The sequence below is a fragment of the Pan troglodytes genome, chromosome 17, assembly GCF_028858775.2.
Source record: "Pan troglodytes isolate AG18354 chromosome 17, NHGRI_mPanTro3-v2.0_pri, whole genome shotgun sequence".
Taxonomy (NCBI): domain Eukaryota; kingdom Metazoa; phylum Chordata; class Mammalia; order Primates; family Hominidae; genus Pan; species Pan troglodytes.
The window spans coordinates 27,654,819-27,679,278 of NC_072415.2; the positions used below are offsets into that span (position 1 = coordinate 27,654,819).

A 24,460-nucleotide genomic window follows, 5' to 3' on the forward strand; every position below is an offset into this window, starting at 1 on the left:
TGGTGAAGTGAAGTGTCCTACCACCTCTACTTACGTCACTATGCTGAGTGAAGTGTCCTACTTCACTCAGAGTAAAAGCCCAGTGCTTTACCATGGCCTGCAAGGCCCAATAACTCAGGTTCTGGGAACTTCCCCACCCTCTTCTCCTACTTCCTGCCCTCCCCAGTCTGCTCAGTCATATTGACACCCTAAATGTTTCTTGAACAAGTCAGGTAACTTTCCACCTCAAGACCTTTGCATTTGATGTTCCTGATTTCAATGCTCTTTCTTCAGATTCTTCACTACTCATGCCCTCAACTCTTTCGCATCTTCAAGAAGATACTACCGTCTCAGTAAAGCCTTCTCTGGTCATTCCATTTTAAGTCTCCATCACCCAGCTTCTACCCACAGCGTTCCCCTCTCTCGGTTTATTTTTTCCATTGCACTTATTACTTCCAACACACCAGACACTTTACTCATTTTGTTTACCATCTGTCTCCGCTACTAAGTTCCATGAAGAGGATCTTTTGGCTGCTTTGTTTACTAAAGTATCCCAAGGTCCAGAAGAGTAGTTGGCACATTATAGGCATTCAATGTATAAAGATGCATATTTGAATGAATGAATTGCTAGAAGGCAGAATATAAAGGGAAAATTTAGAAACATGAGGCCAACAAGGGAAGCAGGGACTGTGTCCCCAGTGACTTCTAAGCCATGTTTCAAAGGTCAGTGGGATGCCATGCATACATTTTAAGTATGGGATTAGTATGTTCAGAATCGTATTATTTAAAAATCACTCTAGTAATAGTATGGAGGATTAGCAGAGGGTAAGTCTGGGAGAAGCTCAGGATTTCTGACAGATGGTAAGGCCACTCACTAAAGTAAGGAGGAAATAGTTTGGAGGGCAGAGTGTGGTAATGGTAGGAAATGACAGTTATCATTTGGGACATTTTGAGGTAGTGGATTAGAAGTACTGAGGCCTTAACCCAAACACAGTACAAAGAGACAAAAAGAAAAAAATGTAGAAGTGCTGTCAAGAATCATGGAGGATGTATTGAGATGACATGGTATAAATTTGTGTATAGGAAAGCCAGAACAAGATAAAGTGAGAATGATGGAAAAAACAATATCAAAAGTATGTCGGGCCAGGCGCAGTGGCTTACACCTGTAATCCCAGTACTTTGGGAGGCTGAGGAGGGAGAACTGCTTGAGGCCAGGAGTTCGAGACCAGCCTGGGCAATCCAGCGTGAACCCCCATCTCTAAAAAAAAAAAAAAATTAAAAGAGATAATGACAGAGTTTTCTGAAACTGAAAGAGAGACCAAATTTTTCATTCAAATGGAGAGTGTACTCTGACTATCAAGCAGGAAAAATAAAATATATAAAATCTATAGTAAGTTCTATCACAATGAAGCTGCAGAACATGCAGGGTAAAAGGGAAATGGTAAAAGCTGCCAGAAAAAAAGGGAGTGTCTTCAATGGAACAATAATTAGGCTGGCAGCCTGCTTTCCTGTAGCAACCGTGCAAGCTGAAGGTGGCACAGCAATAGCTTCAAAATGCTGTGAGAATCGCCGCTCACTCCTCACTGTGTGTGGGCTGGGTGTGGCACGCTGGCAACTCTCCCCAGATGACTCTGGATGCTGGTGTCCCTAGAATCTCTTGGGTCTAAAGATTGATCTTCTTACCTCCTATAATTCCTGAGGTGGATAATTAACTAGGGGTCACAAGATTAATTCCACAATCTTGTAACATGTCCTGTATAGATGTTTTGACAATGAACGTTTCCAGCTTTTGGGACAGCTCCCACAATTCTAAAATAATGGGAATGTCATGCTTAACATCCTAGTACGGTGAACAATGTTACATAATTTGGGATTTTCCTCTACTGTTTCCTGTATGTTTGACTTGCTTCCCAAACTGGCTTGTAAACATGTATTTCTTTTACATTAGCTAAGTAGAAGTTTTTCAACGTATACTTTTAACAATAATAATAAACATTATATTCTTCTTCTCCTTCTTTATTGAGCACGTCCTATGAGCCAAGCTCTCTGCAAAGTGTTTTATTCACATTATCTCTCATTAACATTAGCTGCAAGGTAATGACTGTCACCTCCATTTTACAGATGAGTGAGCTGAAGCTTAGCAAGGTTAGTGACCTGTCATATTCTGGGTAAGAGGAAAAGGCAGGAATGTGACGCATGTCTGTATAACTTCAAAGCCTGACCTTTCAGCCTCTGTGCTATATTGATCTGTGAAACATACTAACTATTGATAAGAATGACTGTGTTAATAATTTGGAGTGGGAATATTTACTTGAAATGTTGACTTTTTTGTTGTTATCCTTCCCGGAAAAAGAGTCTCTATGGTCTCTTGCAGAATTTCCAGCAAGGCCTAATTCTACTGAAATCAGTGCCTCTATTTTACCAGCCACTTGTAGATGTATTATGGCCTTTGACTGAGTTCTTCTTTCCTCTGGAGAAGGAATGGTAGATGAATCTGTGGACAGTTTCCATTCATATGATTTGTCAGCATTGAACACATAACACCTCTTTTTGCATTACCTCACAGAGTGTTGATTCAGTAAAGCATTAAAGCTGTGGGCTGGCAGTGCTACCCAGTAATCCCTGAAGGGCCAGAGAGCCATAGGTTAAGTTTGGAGGGGCTTTACCAGGGTCTATTATTCAGTGTCCTGCCATGTGCTACACAGTTCATTATTTGCTTGAGGAAAAAGAGCAAGCCCTGATAGTAAGCGGGTAAGGGGACATGCTTCCCAAGAGTAACTTACTCTGTTTGTACTCTCAATACCTTGCAGAGTGCTAGCCATGTCATGTGTGCTTAGTAAAACCTCAGTTAAATCTATAAACTTTAAGAACTTTGGAACAAAAGTAGTAGAAAAAGTAAGGGAGTTTTAGCAAGTGGGTAAATGACGAAAGTAATCCTGTGTTGAAACTCAACCAGATGAATGTTGTTACCAAACTTCTGTATGGTCCACTAGGTCCAAAAATAAATTTTTGTGGTACATAGGTAGTAGAAGTGGCCAGATTAGCCATAGACAGATCTTGTTTACATATAAAGGCACAATAAAAACTATTGTCCAAGGCAGGGGAGAACAATGCATAAAATCTTTAATATATCTATACTAGTTCTTACAGTAATTCTTTGTATTATATGCTCTTTCCATTATAAAATGCTCATTAGGGTGCATGCCTTAGCATGACTTTAAAACACTACAAAGGAACAAAATTTCAAACCAAATCAGATTGTACTACATTTAAAAATAGGAAAATTGGCCAAGGAATGAAAAATATTAATAGAAATAAATTTAAAACTGCAGTGCTCAACACATGATTTTCCAATGGTGAAACATATTATTTATGTGAAATACAGTTGGAAAATAGATTATTAAAACTGAAAAATATAAACATATAATTAATTTCTTATAGCATATATCACAATTGCAGGTGAATTTTAGGTAAGCGTAGAACATAAAGCATAATAAGTTGAATAGAATTGTATAAGTATCCTTGTTGGGAAGAAGAATAGACATTTTTAAAAATGGCTTTAACTAATGTATTATTAGAACACAATAAACTACACATATTTAAACTGTACCAAGTGACAAATTTTAATACATGTATACACTTGTGAAACCATCATCACAATCAAGATAGTAACATACCCATCACCCCAGAGTGCTCTCGGGCTCCACTGTGACCCACTGCTCCCAAGTCTTCCCACCTGTCCCCTCTCCCAGACCCACACAACCACTGATCTGCTTTCTGTTACTATCATTTGCATGAATTTAAGTTTTTGACTGGTAAAGTGGTTATTGATTATATGATGTATCGTTCTACTCTTTTTTTTTTTTCTTTTTTTTTTTTTTTCCATGATGGAGTCTTACTCTGTTGCCCAGGCTGGAGTACAATGGCACGCACCATCTCGGCTCACTGCAAGCTCCACCTCCAGGATTCAAGCAATTCTTGTGCCTCAGCCTCTCGAGTAGCTGGGATTACAGGAGTGTGCCACAACGCCCCGCTAATTTTTGTATTTTTAGTTGAGATGGGGTTTTACCATGTTGGCCAGGCTGGTCTTGAACTCCTGACCTTAGGTGATCCTCCAGCCTCAGCCTCCCAAAGTGCTGGGATTACAGGTGTGAGTCGCTGCTCCTGGCTGGGTTCTACTTTTAAAAAGTCAAAATATAATGAAAAAAAGCAAGGAAATAACTGAAATGGAAACTTTTTGTGGTAAATGACAAGTAAAAGCTTAATATCCACACTAGCAAACATTTAATAGAAAGAATATTTTATTTTGGCTTGTTTGATTGCAAGGAACAGGGACAGTCCAATTAACTAAAAAAAAAAAAAAAAAAGGATGCGGCTGGGCTCAGTGGCTCATGCCTGTAATCCCAGCACTTTGGGAGGCCGAGGCTGGCAGATCATGAGGTCAAGAAATCGAGACCATCCTGGCCAACATGGTGAAACCCCGTCTGTACTAAAAATACAAAAATTAGCTGGGCGTGGTGGCACGCACCTGTAGTTAGTTCCAGCTACTGGGGAGGCTGAGGCAGGAGAATCGCTTGAACCCGGGAGGCAAAAGTTGCAGCGAGCCAAGATCGCGCCAATGCACACCAGCCTGGGCAACAAGAGTGAAATTCTGTCTAAAATAAAAAGGATGCATATTTTAGGGATACACATGACCGGATTACTGCTGAAAACAGAGCTAGTTTGAAGGCTTGGCTCTTCAGGTTTTCTCTCAAGGGTCTCATGGGCCAAATGTTTGTTCTCCAATTGCACCTCTGCTTCTTTAAGCCCATCTGTTTTGTTTGCTCCCTGCCACCCATCTTTCTCTGCTAACTTTAGTTTGCGGTCCCTCATAATTTCAGCATGCTGTGGCTCATCTGATTCCAAATACAACCGTGGCATACCTTGATTCAGCCTCTTTGACTTTCATTCCTTCTATTAAGTGTATTGACACTCAGTCTTTTCAAATTCAAATTCTCACAGGAGGATTGTGATTGGCTTGGCTCGCCTTTTTGGCCCAGGCCATTCACTGTTACCTTTAGATCAGAAATGACCCATCACCTGGGATCAAAAAGCAAGGTCACCTAGTTCTAAACATCAGCAGGGCAGCTTTCCTCAGGAAGGGGTATGAGTAGTGCAGGCATTGAGTGCTTTCCTGTCTAGCAAAGATAATGGTGCTTGAGAGCCAGCTGGAACTGGGTTCAAATCCCAGCTCTATTATTTAGTAGCTGTGTCACTTTGGGGTACTTGCCTAACCTCTCTGAGCCTTGGTTTTTTTGTTACTGTTGGAAGGTGTCCAAGTTCTTGGCATCATGAACAAAGAATTGGACAAAATGCACAAACAAAGCAAGGACAGAATGAAGCAACAAAAGCAGAGATTTATTGAAAATGAAAGTATACTCCATATGGTGGGAGCGGCCCAAGTAAGTGGCTCAAAAGCCCAGTTACGGAATTTTCTGGGGTTTAAATACCCTCTTAGAGGTTCCCCATTGGTTACTTGGTGTACACCCTAGGTAAAGGAAGTAGTGGCCTGAGATCAGTCTGATTGATTGCAGGAGGGGGCCAATCAGAGGCTGAAGCAAGGTTACAAAGTTACACCCTAAGCAAAGGTCTGATTGGTTGCAGAAAGTGACCAATCAGAGGCTGAAGTGAAGTTACAAAGTTATACTACTATGCAAATGAAAACTTGGCCGGCAACCAGCCTGATTGTCTCCCAGAGGGGACAAATCAGAGGCACTTTCAATTTTTCATCTGCCACTCAGAAAATGGGAGGTTGCAAATGTATTAGCCTCTGGTCCTTTTGTTACCTGGGCATGGAAAGTTGGGGTTTTCCTTGCGATTTAGTTCTGGGAAGTCAGCATGAATTCGGCCTTAGGTTCCCTGCCTCCAGACCCTATTCTCCTGCCTCATTTTCATTTTGGCTTGGGAATAATAACTGCCTTGAAGAGATTTTGTAACAAATATATAAAATAATATCTGTAAAGCACTGGTATAGTATCTAGCACACAATAGGTCTCAACTAATGGTAGCTATTTTATTATCACATTAACAGATTAATAATGATCTCAGGAAAAAGATACCTCACAGAAGAGGAAAGCCAAATAGTGGGATAACATTTAAGGACATGCTCAGCCTCACAAATAATTTTTTAAACGCATTTGAGGATAGCTATGAGACATATCTCACTTCTTTTTTTTTTGAGATGGAGTTTCACTCTTGTTGCCTAGGATGGAGTGCAATGGCATGATCTTGGCTCACTGCAACCTCCGCCTCCTGGGTTCAACTGATTCTCCATTCTCCTGCTTCAGCCTCCTGAGTAGCTGGGATTACAGGCATGCACCACCACGCCTGGCTAATTTTGTATTTTTAATAGAGACAAGTTTTCTCCATGTTGGTCAGGCTGGTCTTGAACTCTCGACCTCAGGTTATCCGCATGCCTTGACCTCCCAAAGTGCTGGGATTACAGGCGTGAGCCACCGCACCCGGCCACATCTCACTACTGTTAAACTTGCTAAAATAAATTAAAATTAACCATTCCAATATTGATGGGGCAATGAGGAAAGAGTACATTCATATTTGGTTGATGACATTATGCATTAGCCTAATTATTCCAAATAGCAATCTCATAAAACATACCCTCCAATTCATAGTACCTTCTGGGCAAATACTTCCCAAGGAGGTAGTTAAAAAGGAATACTTCTATTTGTGCAAAATATTTATAGCTTTCTTTTTAATTCAGGATTTTATCCTTTTCGAACTGAAAGAGACCTAAGAGGTTTTTTTTTTTTTTTTTCTCTTGGGTTGCATGTTAGAATCATTTAGGAGCTTTTAAAAAATACTGATGTTCATGTCTCATGCCAGAGATATGGAGTTAATTGTCCTAGAATATGGCCTAGGCCTGAGTACAGTTTCAAAGCTCCTCAGGTGATACTAATGTATAGCCAGGAAGGAGAACCACTCTTCCAATCCCACTCTATTGGGGGAACTATGAATAAACAAGAGCCCGAGAGGCTAAAAAAGGCCTCTCAAAAGAAGTCACAGAGAGGTGATAAAAGAGCTGGGTTGAAACTAAAGATGCTCCAAATGCCTGCTTCCAGCTTCTAGTCCTGGTGAATGACTGGAAATTTCCAGGTGCTCAACACTTAGAGACCAGGTAACAAATTATAGCAGAGCAATACAACACATTCATTCATTGTTATTGAAAGGACAACTGCGGACAGGGTAGGACATTGGTGAGAACCAAGTGCGATACTGGTGCATCCATTACTGCCCCTCATAGAGAGAGAGCAACTGTTCCCAGCTGAAAGGGTTGAATCCCCGTGGGTGCCCTTATCTCCTCCTCCAACATCTCTGTTGTGGAGGGTGAGGTTATCAGTGTCCAGGACTGCTGAATGCTGGGCTGTCTGTGCTGAGCAGTGATGAACTACTAGCAAAAGTTCATTTCTAAAAATTGTGGTGAAATACGTATAGCATAAAATTTACCACTTTAACCATTTTTAGGTATACGGTTTCTCTGGCATTAAGTACATTCACATTGTTTGCATCCATCACCACTACCCATCTCCAGAACTTTTTAATCTTCCCCAACTGAAACTTCATACCCATTAAACACTAACTCCTAATTCCTTCCACCCTGCCACCTCAGACCCTGGTTGCTATTACTCCACTTTCTGTCTCTATAAATTCGACTATCTGTTCTTTGTGTCTGGCTTATTTCACTTAGCATAATGTCTCCAAGTTTAAAGGGCCATTTAAAAATTAAATTATCCTCTTTCTCTCTGCTCCCCTGTTCTTTCCACCAAATGTCCTTTTCCTTCCAGGTTGAGGATCACCTATCCCTTCTATCGATCCTGGCTTTCCCATTCTAGTGGCTACTCTGCCTTTTTCCTCGTTCTTTAAGGCTCAGTGTTACCTAATGAGCAGGATAGGAAACGCTAGCTCTGTAAGCTTGCATTTGAGACTGCAAAGTCTGAAGGGTGGTTTTGTTTTGTTCTTGCATCTTCATTTCTGTTTCAGTGTAGACTGAGGGAAGAAAAGGGACTCTTGGGGTATGAGAGAAAGAGGGAAACAGAACATAATCACATTTACACTCAGAAACGTAGACCTGTCTCACATGAAAAACTGGTATCTACGTTATTTTAGAAATCGGAAAAGTTGTAGAATTTTATCAGGAATGCTTTGTTTTTATTTATGAGGAATTATTGCACACTGTTTAAGCATATTAACTCTGGATCTGAATGATCTGAATTTGAATCCTAGCTCTAATACTTCTTAGTTGTGTGTTCTAGAGAAAATTACTGAATTTCTCTATACCTTAGTTTTTGTTTTGTTTTGTTTTTTGAGACAGGGTCTCACTCTGTCACCCAGGCTGGAGGGCAGTGGCATGATCATAGCTCACTGCAGCCTCAACCTCCTGGGCTCAAGCAATCCTCTTGCCTCAGCCTCTTAAGTAGCTGGGACTACAGGCACATGCAGCCACACCCAACTAATTTTTTGTATTTCTTGTAGAGATGGGGTTTTGCCATGTTGCCCAGGCTGGTCTTAAACTCCTGAACTCAAGCAATTATCCCACCTTGGCCTCCTAAAGTGCTGGGATTACAGGCATGAACCACCATGCCCATCCTGGTCAGTGCTTTGATGTTTCATTTGGTTAAATAAGGAAAAATAGAGTTTAAGTTTTAAGATTTAAGTTAGCATTATTCATAATAGCCTCAAACTAGGCATAATGCAAATGTCCATTAGTTGATGAATGGAGAAACACAATGTGGTCTATCTTTCAATGAAATACTTCTTAGCAATAAAAAGAAACAAGCTGCTGAATCACACAACACCACAGATGAAACTCAAAAACATCTCGCCAAGTGAAAGAAATCAGACACAAAAGACTACATATGGTAGGATTCCATTTGTGTGAAATTTCTAGAAAAAGCTGAACTGTAGAGACAGAGGTCAGTGGTGGCCTCGGTCACGCGCGAGACCCAGGATTAACTGCAGACAAGCCTGAGGAACTTTTCTGGGTGATGGAAGTGTTTTAAAACTGGATTTTGGTGATGGTTGCACAATGTAAAAATTGACTAAAACTCCCTGAACTTTACTCTTAAAATGGATTAATTTATGGTGTGTCAATTTTATTGCTATAAACTGTTAAAAGGAAATTCGACATGAATTGAAACTGAAAACTCAGATCTGCTGATCTTTATTCTGGTTCTTACTTTTAAAGGAAAAAAAAAAACCATATGATTTTTGTAAAAATAACACACAGTCATTGTCGGGAGACAATTCTCCGCGGGTTTCTTGTGTTTCGGCACATGTTGCAAGTGAAGATCTGGCTGTCCGTTGTTCCAGCCTGTTTCTGCAGGACTGTTCATATAGTGAACAGCCTTTGAAGACAGAGTAAGTGTCTCCAGCCACAGCAAAAGGCAGACACGCTTACTATCCAGTGTAACAAGAATATCTCCCTCTGCAGTAAAGGGCAGGTATGCTGAATGCTCATGATGAAATATTCAGGTGCTCTAAAGTCAAGATTCTTCTTCTGTAGTGCAGCCCACTGTGACTGCAGGTGTCACCTGGTCTTCATCACGTTGTCCTTTGGGAACATGGGGATTGGGGGCTGGCAAACCAGTGAAGAATATGCTGACACTCGGCCACTGCTCTTGCTGTCAGGAGTAAAGCTTTTTGTCTTCTTGTGTCTTCTGTCAACACCCATGAAACTGTAGCAGGCTCACTTTTTAGTTTGCAAGTAGGGTAAAATCTCTGACTCCTGCGTTCTTTTTTTAAAAAATTGTGGTAAAATATACACAACATTAAATTTACCATTTTAGCCATTTTAGGGATACAGTTTAGTGGCAGTAAGTACATTTACACTGTTGTATAACTATCACCATTACACATCTCTACAGCTTTTTAAAAATTAATTAATTTTTTTTTGAGATGGAGTCTCGTACGGCCCCCTGGCCTAGAGTGCAGTGGCTCGATGGCTCACTGCAACCTCCGCCTGCTGGGTTCAAGCGATTCTCCTGCCTCAGCCTCCCAAGTAGCTGGGATTACAGGTGCCTGCCACCATGCCCAGCTAATTGTTTTGTATTTTTAGTAAAAACAGGGTTTCACCATGTTGGCCAGGCTGGTCTCAAACTCCTGACCTTGTGACTCGCCCACCTTGGTCTCCCAAAGTGTTGGGATTACAGGTGTGAGCCACTGCGCCCGGCTCACATTGCTGTAGAGCTTTTTAATCACCCTATGTTGAAACTCTACCCATTAAGCTATACTCCTCATTACCCCCTTTCCCCAGCCCCTGGCAACCACTGTTCTACTTTCTCTATAAACTCGACTACTCTAGGTACCTCATATAAGTGGAATCATACACTATTTGTCCTTGTGTGACTGGCTTATTTCACTTTGCATAATGTCTTCAGGGTTCATCCATGTTGTAGTGTGTGTCAGGATTTCATTCCTTTTTAAGGCTGAATAATATTCCATTGTATGTATATACCTTCACAGTTCTTGATGCTAATTATATCTTAAAATCAAGTAAAAAAAATACAAACAAGAAAGTTAAAAAAAAAAAAACGAAAGAAAGAGAAAGCATCTCATCATTTGGAAGTCATTATCATTCCAGATATCTATTTATGAATAGACAGAAAAACAGGTAGAGACAAAAAATGTTAGAAAATGGGCTTTGGGGTCTTGCTTTCTAATACTCACCTCCAGCTCCCTGGCCTGGACTATGCGTGCAGGCAGCTTTCTGGCTTAGGGGCTTGTCCCTCTCCCAGAATCTACCCACCAGCTCCTGAGCCTCACACGCAGGTTAAGAGGGGCTCACAGCAGTTGTCCTCCCCGCAGCTGAACAGCTGATCCCTGGCCACACTGACTCCTAGCCCTTGTTTTTTCCCCATCTCTAAGGAGTCCCTATGTCCTGAGGAGTTGTCCTTTGCCACATTTCCCAGTTTTCCTCATTCAGTAATTCTTTATTAAATGCCTGTTGTGGGTCAGGAGCTTTGCTGGGTACTGGGAGCACCTAGCCATAGAGATCCCGCTCCTACCAGTGAGTACTCATTGTGCAGAGACAGAAAAGTAAACACGTAAATACCGCACGAAAAACTTCCCATCCTAGTGGAAGTAGGGAAGTCTCCCGGAAGGAGATGGCACGGGGTGTTGAAGGAGCGGGGTGAAGGAAGTGAGGAAGTGTGCGTGTGTTGGCAGGGCTGAGAGGAGCACCAGGTGTGAGGGAACCGGGGCGCTGGAGTCCTGGAGTTTGAGGGCTTGCAAGGAATTACCCGTGGTTGAAACTCAGGAGGCAGGCAGGGGAATGGAGAGGGGCGGAGCTGGAGAATTATGGAGGCTCATAGGGTGAAGATGCCCTCGTGCCATGCTGAGGAGGCCACCTGGGGAAGAACAGGCAGTGAGGAGCCATTGGAAGGTTTGAAGCAGAAGAGGACATAGTGAGCTCTGTCTGAATGCATTCTCCCTTTGTCATAGCGTCAGCTCACATTCTGTCCTCAATCCCAGTGCCTGGTTTACTGCAGCACTTCTACTCTCCAACCCGTGCACCCTTCATGCTGACGAATGAATGGAACACAATGTTCCTTAGGTCTTCAGCAAACGCCACATAATGTATGCATTAGGGTTACAAATGAACAGATTCATGAAATGGAATTTTGATTCTCCAGTAGTTTGGTTCTAGTTCTAGTTGCGAATGCCATTATGTGAAAATACTGATGGGGCCATCTCTCTTCTCGAAGTGCAAGATTTTGAAATTGTGTCATATTTCTGGAAATTCAAACACATCATTTACTGACAATCACTGGTGAATGATGAAAGGGCAATACTTCAGTCTAAGTCAACCCAATTCCTGACAGACCACAGGAAAGCAAAAAGATTAATCAGCCTTGGCTGCCTGACCTGTTCTTTGTCCTCAGCCATAATACAGCATGCAGACAATTCTTCATTAACCAGAGAGGGGGAAGAAGGGGCGTGCTGGGAGGAGGGTGTGGATCAGCATAACCACAGTCAACTTTCCATGGCCTTGGGACATATTAAATGTGGCTAAGGCTCAGCTGGACTTTGGACATGTTCGGCATTTAAGACGCTGCCCATTCATACTGAGTCTGCCCTCCTTCACCTCCAAAAGGAGTAGTCTAGGAAGAGAGGTGCCAAGCCTTTGTTCTGGAGTCTGGGGCTCTGGAAGAGGCCAAGATCACTCCTCCCCCTCTGTATTGGGAGCTTCAACAAAGGCCACTTGCTACCCCCCTCCTTTGGCTTATAGGGAAGTATTTTATCAGCTTCTATTCAATTATCCAACAATTCAAGGGGCAGGTGCACCTTAACAAATAAAGGGCTTCCCTCCCTTCTCCTGTGAACAGGGGAAGAAGGTTCAGATGGGCAAAATGAGCTTCTTTGATGCAGGAAGGAATTGAGAAGAGAGAGAAGTATGGGCGACTAATGAAGAATAAAAAGTAATCCCAGGCCTGGCACGGTGGCTCATGCCTGTAATCCCAGCACTTTGGGAGGCCAAGGCGGGCAGATCACGAGGTCAGGAGATCGAGACCATCCTGGCTAACACGGTGAAAGTCTCTACTAAAAAAAAATACAAAAAATTAGTTGGGCCTGGTGGCAGGCGCCTGTAGTCCCAGCTACTCAGGAGGCTGAGGCAGAAGAACGGTGTGAACCCGGGAGGTGGAGCTTGCAGTGAGCTGAGATGGCGCCACTGCACTCCAGCCTGGGTGAAAGAGCGAGACTCCGTCTCAAAATAAAATAAAATAAAATAAAATAAAATAAATAATAATACTAATAATAGGCCGGGCACGGTGGCTCACGCCTGTAATCCCAGCACTTTGGGAGGCCGAGTTGGGTGGATCACGAGGTCAGGAGTTCAATACCAACCTGGCCAAGATGGTGAAACCCTGTCTCTACTAAAAACACAAAAAAAATTAGCCGGGCATGGTGGTGGGCGCCTGCAATCCCAGCTATTTAGGAGGCTGAGGCAGAGAATTGCTTGAACCCAAGAGGCGGAGGTTGCAGTGAGCCAAGATTATGCCACTGCATTCCAGCCTGGGCGACAGAGTGAGACTCCATTTCAATAATAATAATAATAATAATAATTCAATTTCCATAACCATGAGTGGAGCATTTCACAACAAATTATGTTTGTGCTTCCTAATGGCCTGGAGTCTAGTCTAGAGGACAGGGTAATAGGCAAGGATCTGACTAAGGCTTGGGCCCTATCCCACTTACCTGCCAGTTCTGCACCATGGCAGGCATGCCCTCTTCCAAGGCTGGGCTTTCAGCCCAGTACTTCTTCCCCTTTCCAAAACTGGGAAAGGAGCTCACAGGGGCCCCTCGCAGTCTGTGGATTCTGATGCAAGATGTCAACAGCATTGGCCTTAATTTTGCCATTGCCCAGATACACTCAACATTCAAACTAGATCTAATTTTATGTCAGGTGCAGTAGCTCATGCCTGTAATCCCAGAACTTTGGGAGGCTGAGGCAGGCAGATCACTTGAGGTCAGAAGTTCGAGGCCAGCCTGGCCAACATGGCGAAACCTACTAAAAATACAAAAATTAGCCGGGTGACAAGGCAGGCACCTGTAGTCCCAGCTACTCGGGAGGCTGAAGCAGGAGAATCTCTTGAACCTGGGAGGTGGAGGTTGCAGTGAGCTGAGATCATGCCATTGCACTCCAGCCTGGGTGACACAGTGAGCCTGTGTCTCAAAAAAAAAAAATCTAATGTTAGATTTAGTTCACCTAGTTTAGATCTAGGTCATTTAATAACTAGATGAAATTTGGCTTCTGATAAGAGTCCTAGGCCCCACTCTCCAGCCACTCCCACCCTCACCGCTGGCTCTGCTTCCCTCCCTCTCCGCTACTCATTATACACAAAGACTTAAAAGAAACAATAACATATTGAAATACCTTTCTGGGTTATTTTCAGCATAGTAGGGATTAAAGTCATAAAATGACACTCTCAGGGAGGAGTATTTCAGATGTGAGCCAGCAGGTAGAAGCAGAGTTTTTGGATCAGGGATGATTTGTTTTATTCTTCCCACAAATTGCTCCACACAGAATGTTGCTAATCTGCTTATGAGCAAGGCAAGAATAGAATAGTTACTTTGTGGATTGATAGCACAGGTTATTAGAGCTGGAAAGCACCTTAGTGATCATCTAGCTCTAAGCCCTTTAGTTTACAGATGAGAAAATGGAGCTTCAGAGAGGTGAAATGATTTTTCAAAGTTACTCAGTAAACCACAGGACTAGATGCCAAATATGATACCTTTCTTATTTTAGTGTTGCCTATAAATTAGTCAACACTGAAGTAGGAAGGATACAGCAAATTTACGGCTTTCAAAAGAGCTCACTGAACAATTTATTTAAGCTTTTCCTTCCGTGGAAAACATCCGCATTGAAGAAAAAATGAACAAAAATAGGAGATATAAGTCCTCGTAATGGTAGCTAATATTTAATGACTATTTGCTATATGCCAGGAAGTAATACTGTTTTACAATATCTTATTTGATTATCTTATGCATGATTATCATGAAAACATTTTATGGATTAAGAAATTGAGATTTACAGCCAGACATGGTGGCTCACACCTGTAATCCCAGCACTTTGGGAGGCCAAGGCAGGCAGATTGCTTGAACTCAGGAGTTCGAGACCATCCTGGGCAACATGGTGAAACCCCATCTCTACAAAAGTACAAACATTAGCCAGGTGTTGTGGCATGTGCCTGTAGTCCCACCTACTCGGGAGGCTGAGGTGGGAGAATTGCTTGAGGCTGAGGAGGTCGAGGTTGCAGTGAGCCAAGATTGCACCACTGCATTCCAGCCTGAGCAACAGAGCGAGAGACCCTGTCTCAAAAAGAAAAAAAAAAAATTGAGATTTAGAGAGATTAATATCCTTAAAGTCACAACCAGAAGGTGACAGAGGATGGAACCCAGGACTGTTCCACACAGAGCATAGCCTCCTATATATCATACTATGCTGCCTCTCAACCATTTAACTGTGTGTGTATGCCTGTTTGTGTGTGTATGTGTGTATGTGCACACGTACACATTTATGTTGATAGAGAGCACCATGTGCCAATACTGTCCATTAGAAGGAAGAAATGTTACAGAAGAAGAGTTTCATTTATGTATCTTATTAACAGACAATAATTTATTAGGTCAAAATGTACTGGCTACAAGTATCAATACATTTAAATATTTACTGAACTTTCATCCTTGTTAAAAATACAAAAATGAGAGAAGTGCACACACACTATAGAAAAACTAAAATATTATCATTGATTCATTGATACTCAAGATCCCTGTGAAAGCAAGAGTTTATTCCAAACAAATATACAGTAAGTTTAGACAAAAGAAGCATGAGCTAGACCCAGCAGAATCTCCTAAGTGATCTTTCTGCTGTGGCATCATCTAGATTCAGGTTTTTCTAACAGCAAATTTATCTGAATTACAACTAGCTACATAATAAATTACATATGGTGATGTACTGGATAATAAAACTAAAGAAGAAAAACTTGGGCTCATATGAATCAATTATTGTAACTTAGTTATGATTCCTTTATATATGTGGACTCTGGTCAATTACACTTACTCATGATACCCTTACAGATATGTGATTATCCTGAAAACTTAATGGAGTGGTTAGCCAGCTGTTAATTTCAAATTTCCCAGAAAATCATCTAATGTAAAACACTTTTTAAAAAGCATATAAGTTTATTTTTCCTCTTTTCTGCTTTGAGAAGATTTGGGGCAATTGACCAATGCTCTCTAGAGAAACAGCTCACCAGGAATCATCCTAATGGCTGGTGGATAAGACTTGAGAAGAATCACTGCATTCTGTATTGGATATTTAGAGAACAAATGGATGCTTGGGGAACATAACACTTGGAAAACTCGCCTATGGCTTCCAGATAGCTAAAATGTCCACATGCTTACTAATAGCAGAGGTATGTATATGAAGAAATTCCAGGTTGAATTTCACAGGTACCTGGATCAGAACTAGGTGGAATAGATTCTTTTACATACTTTGAGTAGCTCAGAAGCTAACCGTCTATTACAAGTGAAGACCCGTATTGCCATTTCAAAATATCTAGTTTCTTACTATCAAAGTGCCACTGGAGGAGCCAGCAATACATGACTACAAGTACACGGGCTTTGGAATCAAATGTCTCTGAATGAAGTTGCGTTTCTGTCATCTACCTGCTGTGTGATCTTTGGCAAATGCCTTCCCTTCTGGAAGCTTTGCTTTCCTCAACGGGTTAATGAAGCTGTACCTTGCAAGGTATGATAAGTCAGTGGGATCATGTATATAAACTGCCTATCCCAGTGTCTGGCACTGGATAGGTCCTCAACAGTGTTAACTGTAGTTATCATCAAGAAAGTCATGATGAAGTATACTATAATATTGAGTCTGTTCAATATCTTTTTTTTTTTTTTTTTTTTTTTTTGAGACGGAGTCTTGCTCTTTCGCCCAGGCTGGAGTGCAGTGGCCCGATCTCAGCTCACTGCAAGCTCCGCCTCCTGGGTTCACGCCATTCTCCTGCCTCAGTCAATATCTTGATAGAGACTGGGTGCAGTGGCTCACGCCTGTAATTCCAGCACTTTGTGAGACTGAGGCAGGTGGATTACTCGAGTCCAGGAGTTTGAGACCAGCCTGGGCAACATGGTGAAACTCCATTTCTACCAAGAGTTAAAAAAAAAATTAGCCGGGTGTGGTGGCATGCGCCTGTAGCTACTCGGGAGGCTGAGGTGGGAGGATTGCTTGAGCCTGGGAGGCAGAGGTTGCAGTGAGCCAAGACTGCACCACTGCACTCCAGCCTGGGCAACAGAGTGAGACCCTGTCTCAAAAAGAAAAACAATTTTGATAGACACAAGTGACTTTTATTCAGTTGATGTAATATCACTGTCAGAACATAAGGCCAGTAGATCAAAATACCAACCTGCTGCATACATTATAATCTAACAATGAGCTTTTATATTATTGGTATCAGTAATAATAGCTGATATTTACTGAGTCTATATTATGTGACTGTCACTAGGTCAAGTGCTCTGTCTGCAGTATCACATTTAATCACCACGGCAACCCTATAATTTGGATACGATTATCCCCATTTTATAGACAAAAAACCTGAAGCTTAGTAAGGAGAAATAAATTGCTAGAGATTACATGGCTACTAAGTGCTATCAATATAGTGGGATCTAGATCTGGTCTGAATCCACAACACAGGCTCTCACAACCGGGTTACAACTCCTCTTAATTGGTCACACCATTTAAAGAACAAAGAGAGAATCTCTTATTAGATGGACTGACCCTACTCTGAGTTAGGAAAGATAAAACATTGAGTTGCATCTCAAAAGGCTTTAGTTAATGAACAGGAAATCAAATATTCAGGCTTGAAGCTAAGACTTAACCTTGTAAATTTTCCTGAAATGAGAGAAATAGTGACTGTGATGTCAGGCAAAAATTGCCACCACGTGTAACCCATTTCTTCCTTGTTTTGCCTTTAGTTAGCTTCAAGTTCTTTTTTCACATTGTATCTTTTAAATGTACTGTACGTGTGTTATTAACAGCACACCCAGAATCATATCTTGGCATTAAAATTCCACGAAGTCCATTTTGAGAATCATATTACTACACCTATTTTTAGCTGTTAACACAAACCACTCTTTCCATTACACTTTTAAATTATCTACTGATAAAGTGACATTGAAAATAACTCTTGTTGCCAAATAAAAATCCTATATTTGGTTTAATCGGGCCAGACCCATTGACCGGCATTATGCAATTATATTACTAAGGCTGCTACCTGCCCATGCCCCTCTCCTCCTCCTGGTTTGGAACTACCCTCCTCATCTGCTGCTATATTTATCTGCCTTCTTGGCCATAAAAGGCTGGTTGTGTGGCCTGACATTCGACTGCCTGACCACATGCATTATTTTTGAACTGGCCCCCAGGGTCCTGTCTTTAGCCCTGCCTCTTAACATTGTCTTGGATTCAACCTAGGTGGAGTTTTCATTCTCTCATCCAGCTCCTCGGCCTCATCGGAACATTTCCACCACCATTACTCCTTTGGAAACTGGTAAGTGTGACACTGAAGCAGAAGAATGCACTTGATAGCTTATGAGCTTAGCAGCACTGCAGTGTAAGTGCTTTCTTTCTGTCTTCTGAACTCAGCAGTTTTCTCAAAGAGATGTCAGAATAACAGAGAAATAGGAAAGTGAAGCTCCAGGGAGGGAAACCAGAACAGCCGGGTGCCAGTCGGGCTGGCACAGCTCTTCTCTCACATCACTGTATTCTTCTGAAATTAAGCTGCTGTTCCTGGAACTGTAAGGAGGTCATATTTGCCTCGGATTGAACTGTAAGCGTGTGTTTAATGCTATTTCCAAGTACGGTTTGGTTGAAATCTGAAATGGATGAGAGACAGGAGGCCCTGCATTTTCAATCCTGCATGTGCCATACAATGCTCCCTGGTTACAAATTAGACCGAAAGAAGGAAAATTAACTCTGAAGTCACTAGTTTATAATTCAGGGATCTTGCTGTGACGATGCAATGTGGATAAATGTGAGCGCACACAATGATATGGCCTCAAATGGTTAAGTAATATTTCAGAGGCAACATAGAGCCCCACATAGTGATTTTTCTGGGAATCGTTTTCATCAGCTTTTGCCCTCTAATGCCTGCACAAAAGTATCATAAATTACAGCTATGGAATTTGTATTTCTTCCTAAATTCTCAAATTATTTTCAGAAAGAAAATTTAAGTCTTAAAGAAACAAAAGACACTAAAACCATCTGTCCTTCCAACGTACTCCAGCTGTCATGTGTTGGAGCTAATCCTGGCTTTAGTTAACTTCAAGGGCTTACTTGAAGAAGAGGAGGTGGTTGTACCTTTGTTCCAGAGGTCAGGGCTGTGACAATCAGCAATGTGGGCTTCAAGTCAAACCCTGTTTACTTGTAACTTACTATCTATGTGAGAGGAATATTAAGTATTATTAAAAATAAATGTATTTGGGAGAAATAGAAATAAAGAGAGTAAAAAATAGTATTGGGGCAAGATATTTAAAGATTTTATTTTGTGAAAATAACAGCATTTCAAGTCATCTGGGGAATGAATTTAGTTTATAACATAACAAGGTTCTTTATTATTTATTTGAAAAATCATTCAAATAACATGTGCCATGTTACAATGTAGTATAACAGAAACTTCTCTAATATCTTTATAACTGCCTAACGTAATTCTATATTAACATTTTCTAACCCCTTTGTTTTATCAAAATTCATCTAGTAGTTATTAATTATACATGGTAATTATCCTCCATATTTTGTAACAGAAAATAGCCATCTATTTAAGGGTTGAAGCAAAGTTGCTTGCTAGTAGCTATTTTTTTTCCCTTAGGAAATGCCCTGTAGACTGATATCTTCCATGAACCCTAAGATAAATATTTCTGGAGTGAAGTTTGCTCAATTTTCTTCTCTGGGGAATACATGCTGACTTTTCAAACAGAAAGTAGTTTTAAACTTGACAAAGAATATGCTGAGTTTAGAAGGATTCATTCTTCATTTTGAATTTTTTTAAAAATGACATTTGGAGAAAACAGATCACTTTAAAACTAATTCTACAGCATTAAAACACTTGGGGGTGGAGATTTTATAAAACTATTACTTCATCCAGGGTTGTCAACTGGCTGATAGGCCTGCTTCAGTGGATAAACTATTCAAGAATGCTAAGGCCATGTGACATCTCCCCACCCTATGCTAAACAAACGTACCTTTGACTTTTAGTAGAACTGCTAGCTCAAGTTCACAATGCCAGCTGCCACCCTGGGAATCGACTCTCTTACCTCTTTAAGTAGGGAGACTAGAAGCCTGCATGTTCCTTATAGAGCAAACAGGTTTTTTTGTTTGTTTTGGTTTTTTTTCTGGTTTGAGACTATACCTTTGCTTGAAATGTTTGTGAGATTTGAGAGAGCTTATATATAAGATTAGCATACTCCAGGGTTCAGTTCTAGGACTTTATTTTACTTATTTTATTTTATCTTAAATTTTTATAATAGAGACAAGGTCTCACCACGTTGCCCAGGCTGGTCTCAAACTCCTGGGCTCAGGAAATCCTCCTGCCTTGGCCTCTCAAAGTGCTGGAATTACAAGCATGAGCCACCATGCCTGTAATTTCCTTTTCTGTGTATAATGGTCCTCATCTGTTTTCTTTTAGGACTTTCTTTTCCGTGTACAATGGTTCTCACCTATTTTCTTGGCTTTCGATACCACCTATATGCTGTTGACTCCCAAATGTAAATCTGCATCCTGGACCTCTCTCCCGCACTCCAGAGTCACGTATCCAGCTTCCCACTTAAAATATCTCCTCTGGGAGGTCTAACAGGCGTCTCAGATGTAGAGCATTGAAACCAATCTCCTGTTCTTCCACCCCAAACTGATACTTTCCCACATTCCTCCCCATCTCAGTTAATAGCAACTTGTCTTTCAATTGCTCAGGCAAAAACCTTGGAGTCATCTCTTTCTTTCACATCCTAATTCAGAACTTTCAGCAAATGCCATTGGTTCTAACTTCAAAACCTGTGCAGAGCTTGACCACCTCTCACACTTTCGCTGCTACCCCTGTCACCTCTAGCCTGGACCATTGCAGTGGACTTTGTATTCTTTTGCCAGGGCTATCATAGCTAAGTGCCATGGACTGGGTGGCTTAAACAACAGAAACTTATTACCTTACAACTCTGGAGGCTGGAAGTCCAAGATCAAGGTGTCAGCTGGGTGGTTTCTTCTCAGGTCTCTTCTCGGCTCATGGATGGCTGTCTTCTTCCTGTGTCTCCACGTGGCCTTCCCTCTGTTATATACATATTTGGATCTTGGTTTTCTTTTCCTATAGAGACACCATCATATAGAATTAGGGCCCATCCTAATGGCCTAATTTTAACTTAACTTCCTCTTTAAGGACCCTATCTCCATATATGGTCTCATTTTGAGGTACTGGAGGTTAGGGCTTCAACACAGGAATTTTGAGAGGATACAACTCAGCCCTTTCATAGGTCTTCTGGCTTTCACTCTCATCCCTCCACAGTCCATCTTCAGACATCGGCGAGAATGAGTCTCAGCTCAGAGTCTTCCAATGGCCTCTCAGCCCTTTCACAGTATTAGCTGAAGTCCTTACTGCTACCTACAGGACCCTACACTACTGGCCCTTCCACCAGGCACATAGCTCACCTCTTTGACATCATCTTCTATACCTCTCCCATCCCAGAACCCCTGCCAATCAGTGGTTCCTGGAGCACAATAGTCATGTTCATTCCTCAGTGCCTTTGCTCTGGTCTTCCTTCTGGAATATCTTCCCCAGAAAGTCTCATGCTCAGATGTTACCGTCTAGAGAAGCCATCCCTGCTGAGGCTGTTGAAAATTGCATCCATCCCTCTTACCTGCTTTGTTTTTCTCTGGTTCTTGGCACATTAACCCATCTCATACTTGACTTACTTGTTTTGTCTATTGTCTTTCTCCTGCAGTAGATTGTACAGTTCTGTGCAAGGTAATTAGAGTAGGCATTTTGTCTGTTTTGTTTACCACTGTATTTCTTTTTTGTTTTGTTTCGTTTTGAGACAGAGTCTTGCTCTGTTGCCCAGTATGGAGTGCAGTGGCGCAACCTCGGCTCACTGCAAACTCCGCCTCTGAGTTCAAGTGATTCTCCTGCCTCAGCCACCGGAGTAGCTGGGACTACAGGTGCCCACCACCATGCCAGGCTAATTTTTGTATTTTTAGTAGAGATGGGGTTTCGCCATGTTGGCCAGGCTGGTCTTGAACTCCTGACCTCAAGTGATCCACCTGCCTCGGCCTCCCAAAGTGCTGGGATTACAGGCATGACCCACTGCGCCCAGCCTCACTACTGGATTTCATGGGCTGGATGGTGCCAGGCACACAGTAGGTGCTGCTAATTATTTGTTGAATGAACACCACATGACTCTCTATCCTTCCACATTCTCCCAAATGAAGTCCCAAATGAAGAATGAAATGGCAGAAAATTAGAAATATGTATTATGAAGAGTCTGAGGAAAAAGCACAATAGCCAGCGTAGAAAAACTTTGTTTTTCTAGGAAAACCTCCTAGATACAATTTTTTTAAAAAAAGGTACAATGACAGGAGGGGCATATCTGGGCTATGAAGTGGAGAGTTTTTTGAATATCCAGTTATGTTAAACTTCATACCCTTTTTGGTTTACTCTTTGGAAAAGATAAGAATATTAATTTTTATTTTATTTTTTTTTAGACAGTGTCTTGCTCTGTCACCCAAGCTGAGTGCAATGGTCAATCATAGCTCACTGCAGCCTCGAAGTCTTGGGCTCAAGCAATCCTCCTGCCTCAGCCTCCAGAGTAGCTGGGACTACAGACACACACACCACACCCGGCTAATTTTTTCTTTTTGTAGAGATAGGGTCTCACTGTGTTGGCCAGGTTGATTTTGAGCTCCCGGCCTCGAGAGATCCTCGTTGGGATTTCAAGCATGAACCACCGCACCCAGCCAAGAGTATTGATTTTTACACATTGATTTAGATGACTTGTTCTATGGAATTTGTTCCGTAATAAGTCACTCAAAAAGTGTTGTTTTCCTTCAGGTGGCCCGGTTCCTTCAAGGGGCACAGGATGTCTTTGCCTTTTTATCAGAGGTCCCACCAGCACTATGATCTCAGCTACCGCAACAAGGACCTCCGCACCACCGTGAGTCACTACCAGCGGGAGAAGAAACGCTCTGCCATCTACACCCAGGGCTCCACGGCCTACAGCAGCCGCTCCTCCGCCGCGCACCGCCAGGAATCCGAGGCCTTCCGTCAGGCGTCCGCCTCCTCCTTCCAGCAGCAGGCCTCGCAGTACGCCCTGAGCTCTGAAGTCAGTCGGAAGGCAGCCTCAGCCTACGATTATGGCTCCTCCCATGGGTATGTCGGAAGCACTCTTCCAACCTTCCAACCTCAGGGAAGAGGCGTGTGCTCTGAGTAACCCTCCCAGTTACTTCTTGCTTTGTTTTGGTTCGGTTTTGGTTTTTTGAGACAGAGTTTCGCTCTTGTTGCCCAGGCTGGAGTGCAATGGCGTGATCTCGGCTCACTGCAACCTCTGCTGCCTCCTGGGTTCAATCGATTCTCCTGCCTCCGCCTCCCGAGTAGCTGGGATTACAGGCATGCACCACCACGCCCGGCTAATTTTGTATTTTTGGTGGAGACAGGGTTTCACCATGTTGGCTAGGCTGGTTTTGAGCCCCTGACCTCAGGTGTTCCACCCGCCTGGGCCTCTCAAAGTGCTAGGATTACAGGCGTGAGCCACCGTGCCCAGCTTCTCCCAGTTACTTCTTAAATACGGCAGCCCTGCATTTCAACCAAGTGTGCAGACAGACCTTGTTTGGGAGACCTGGGACCCGTGCCTACCTGTTTCCCTTTATTGTCTCTTTTAGCTTCACTAAGAGCTTGGTGTTCTCACGGGCGAGTCTTGCTTGTGTTGCCAATTTGCTATTTCTAAGAGCAGGGAAATTTTGCCACAGGTTACTTTAGCAGCAGCAGGGCCAGAAAAGATCATTTCAGTATTCACAGCGGGTTTCCTTGCGCTCAGAATGTTTCTGCCTAGATGAGAAGCTGATATATACAATTTAAAATTCACAGGGCACAGGAGACTGAACTACTGCGAAGATATATTCTACCAAATATTTTTTCAATATCTAATAGCAAATACTTAACATTCGGAACTACTATTTATGCAGCAGATATTTTCTTTAGCTCGACCATTTGATAAAAACATGGCCCTATCTCAGTCAGTCTAAGAATAATAGGAACCAACCTGTATTCCGACAAAATTAGGTTTATTGACCCAATGGAATGAAGGAGACTAAACACTAGGGGAAAAAAGGTTATTTTAGGTTTCTAGGAAGAGTGGAGCTTAGACGCAGGTCTGGTCTGCAAAGTGAACCCAGGGTGCTATTTCTTTGGAAACAATAAAGTTAAGATAAATGTGGGCTGTTGCATCCCCAAGCCCCTTATCTGGGACTTCTCACCAGAAGTGGGAATTGAGGCTGCTTCTCTGCTTCAATGAAACAACTAAGATCCTGCAGGCAAGAGTGAGATGTTTTATTCTTACTGATATAATTTTAAACAGCAAGCTCACTGATTGTCTTTGATATTAGAGAAGAAAGTTTCTCAGTGAATCTATAGTCACTCAAAGAAGGAGGTTACCATGACACTTTCCAACAGCAACGTCCCTGGGAGAAATGTCATTTCCTGTTCACTTTGCAGTTGGCTTATCTGTGTCTGCTGTTTCAGCCTGATGAATGTTGGGCAGACATTTACTTTCTCAACCCAAGGCAAGTTTTATTTTCTTCATATTCAGAATGAAATATTTCATGGAGATTAAAAAACACTTGCAAGATACACGTGACTTTTATTTAAAATCTATCTATAGTCCACAGAAAAAAATTGCTGAT

The 24,460-nt window shown here is 42.0% G+C and overlaps 1 protein-coding gene across 3 annotated transcripts in view; it reads left to right on the top strand.

Moving 5' to 3' along the window:
- The window catches only part of MYOM1 (myomesin 1), a 184,316-nt gene that overhangs the window by 10,000 nt on the left and 149,856 nt on the right, over positions 1–24,460 (top strand). For 2 of the 3 annotated variants that reach the window (XM_024350980.3, XM_063795530.1), the window contains 2 exons: positions 18,002–18,077; positions 22,614–22,931. In XM_024350980.3, coding sequence (XP_024206748.3) covers positions 22,642–22,931 — 290 coding nt within the window. In that variant the 5' untranslated portion in view covers positions 18,002–18,077; positions 22,614–22,641. Of the gene's footprint in view, positions 1–17,911; positions 18,078–22,613; positions 22,932–24,460 lie in introns of those variants that run through there. The other variant, XM_024350981.3, reaches the window with a different exon arrangement.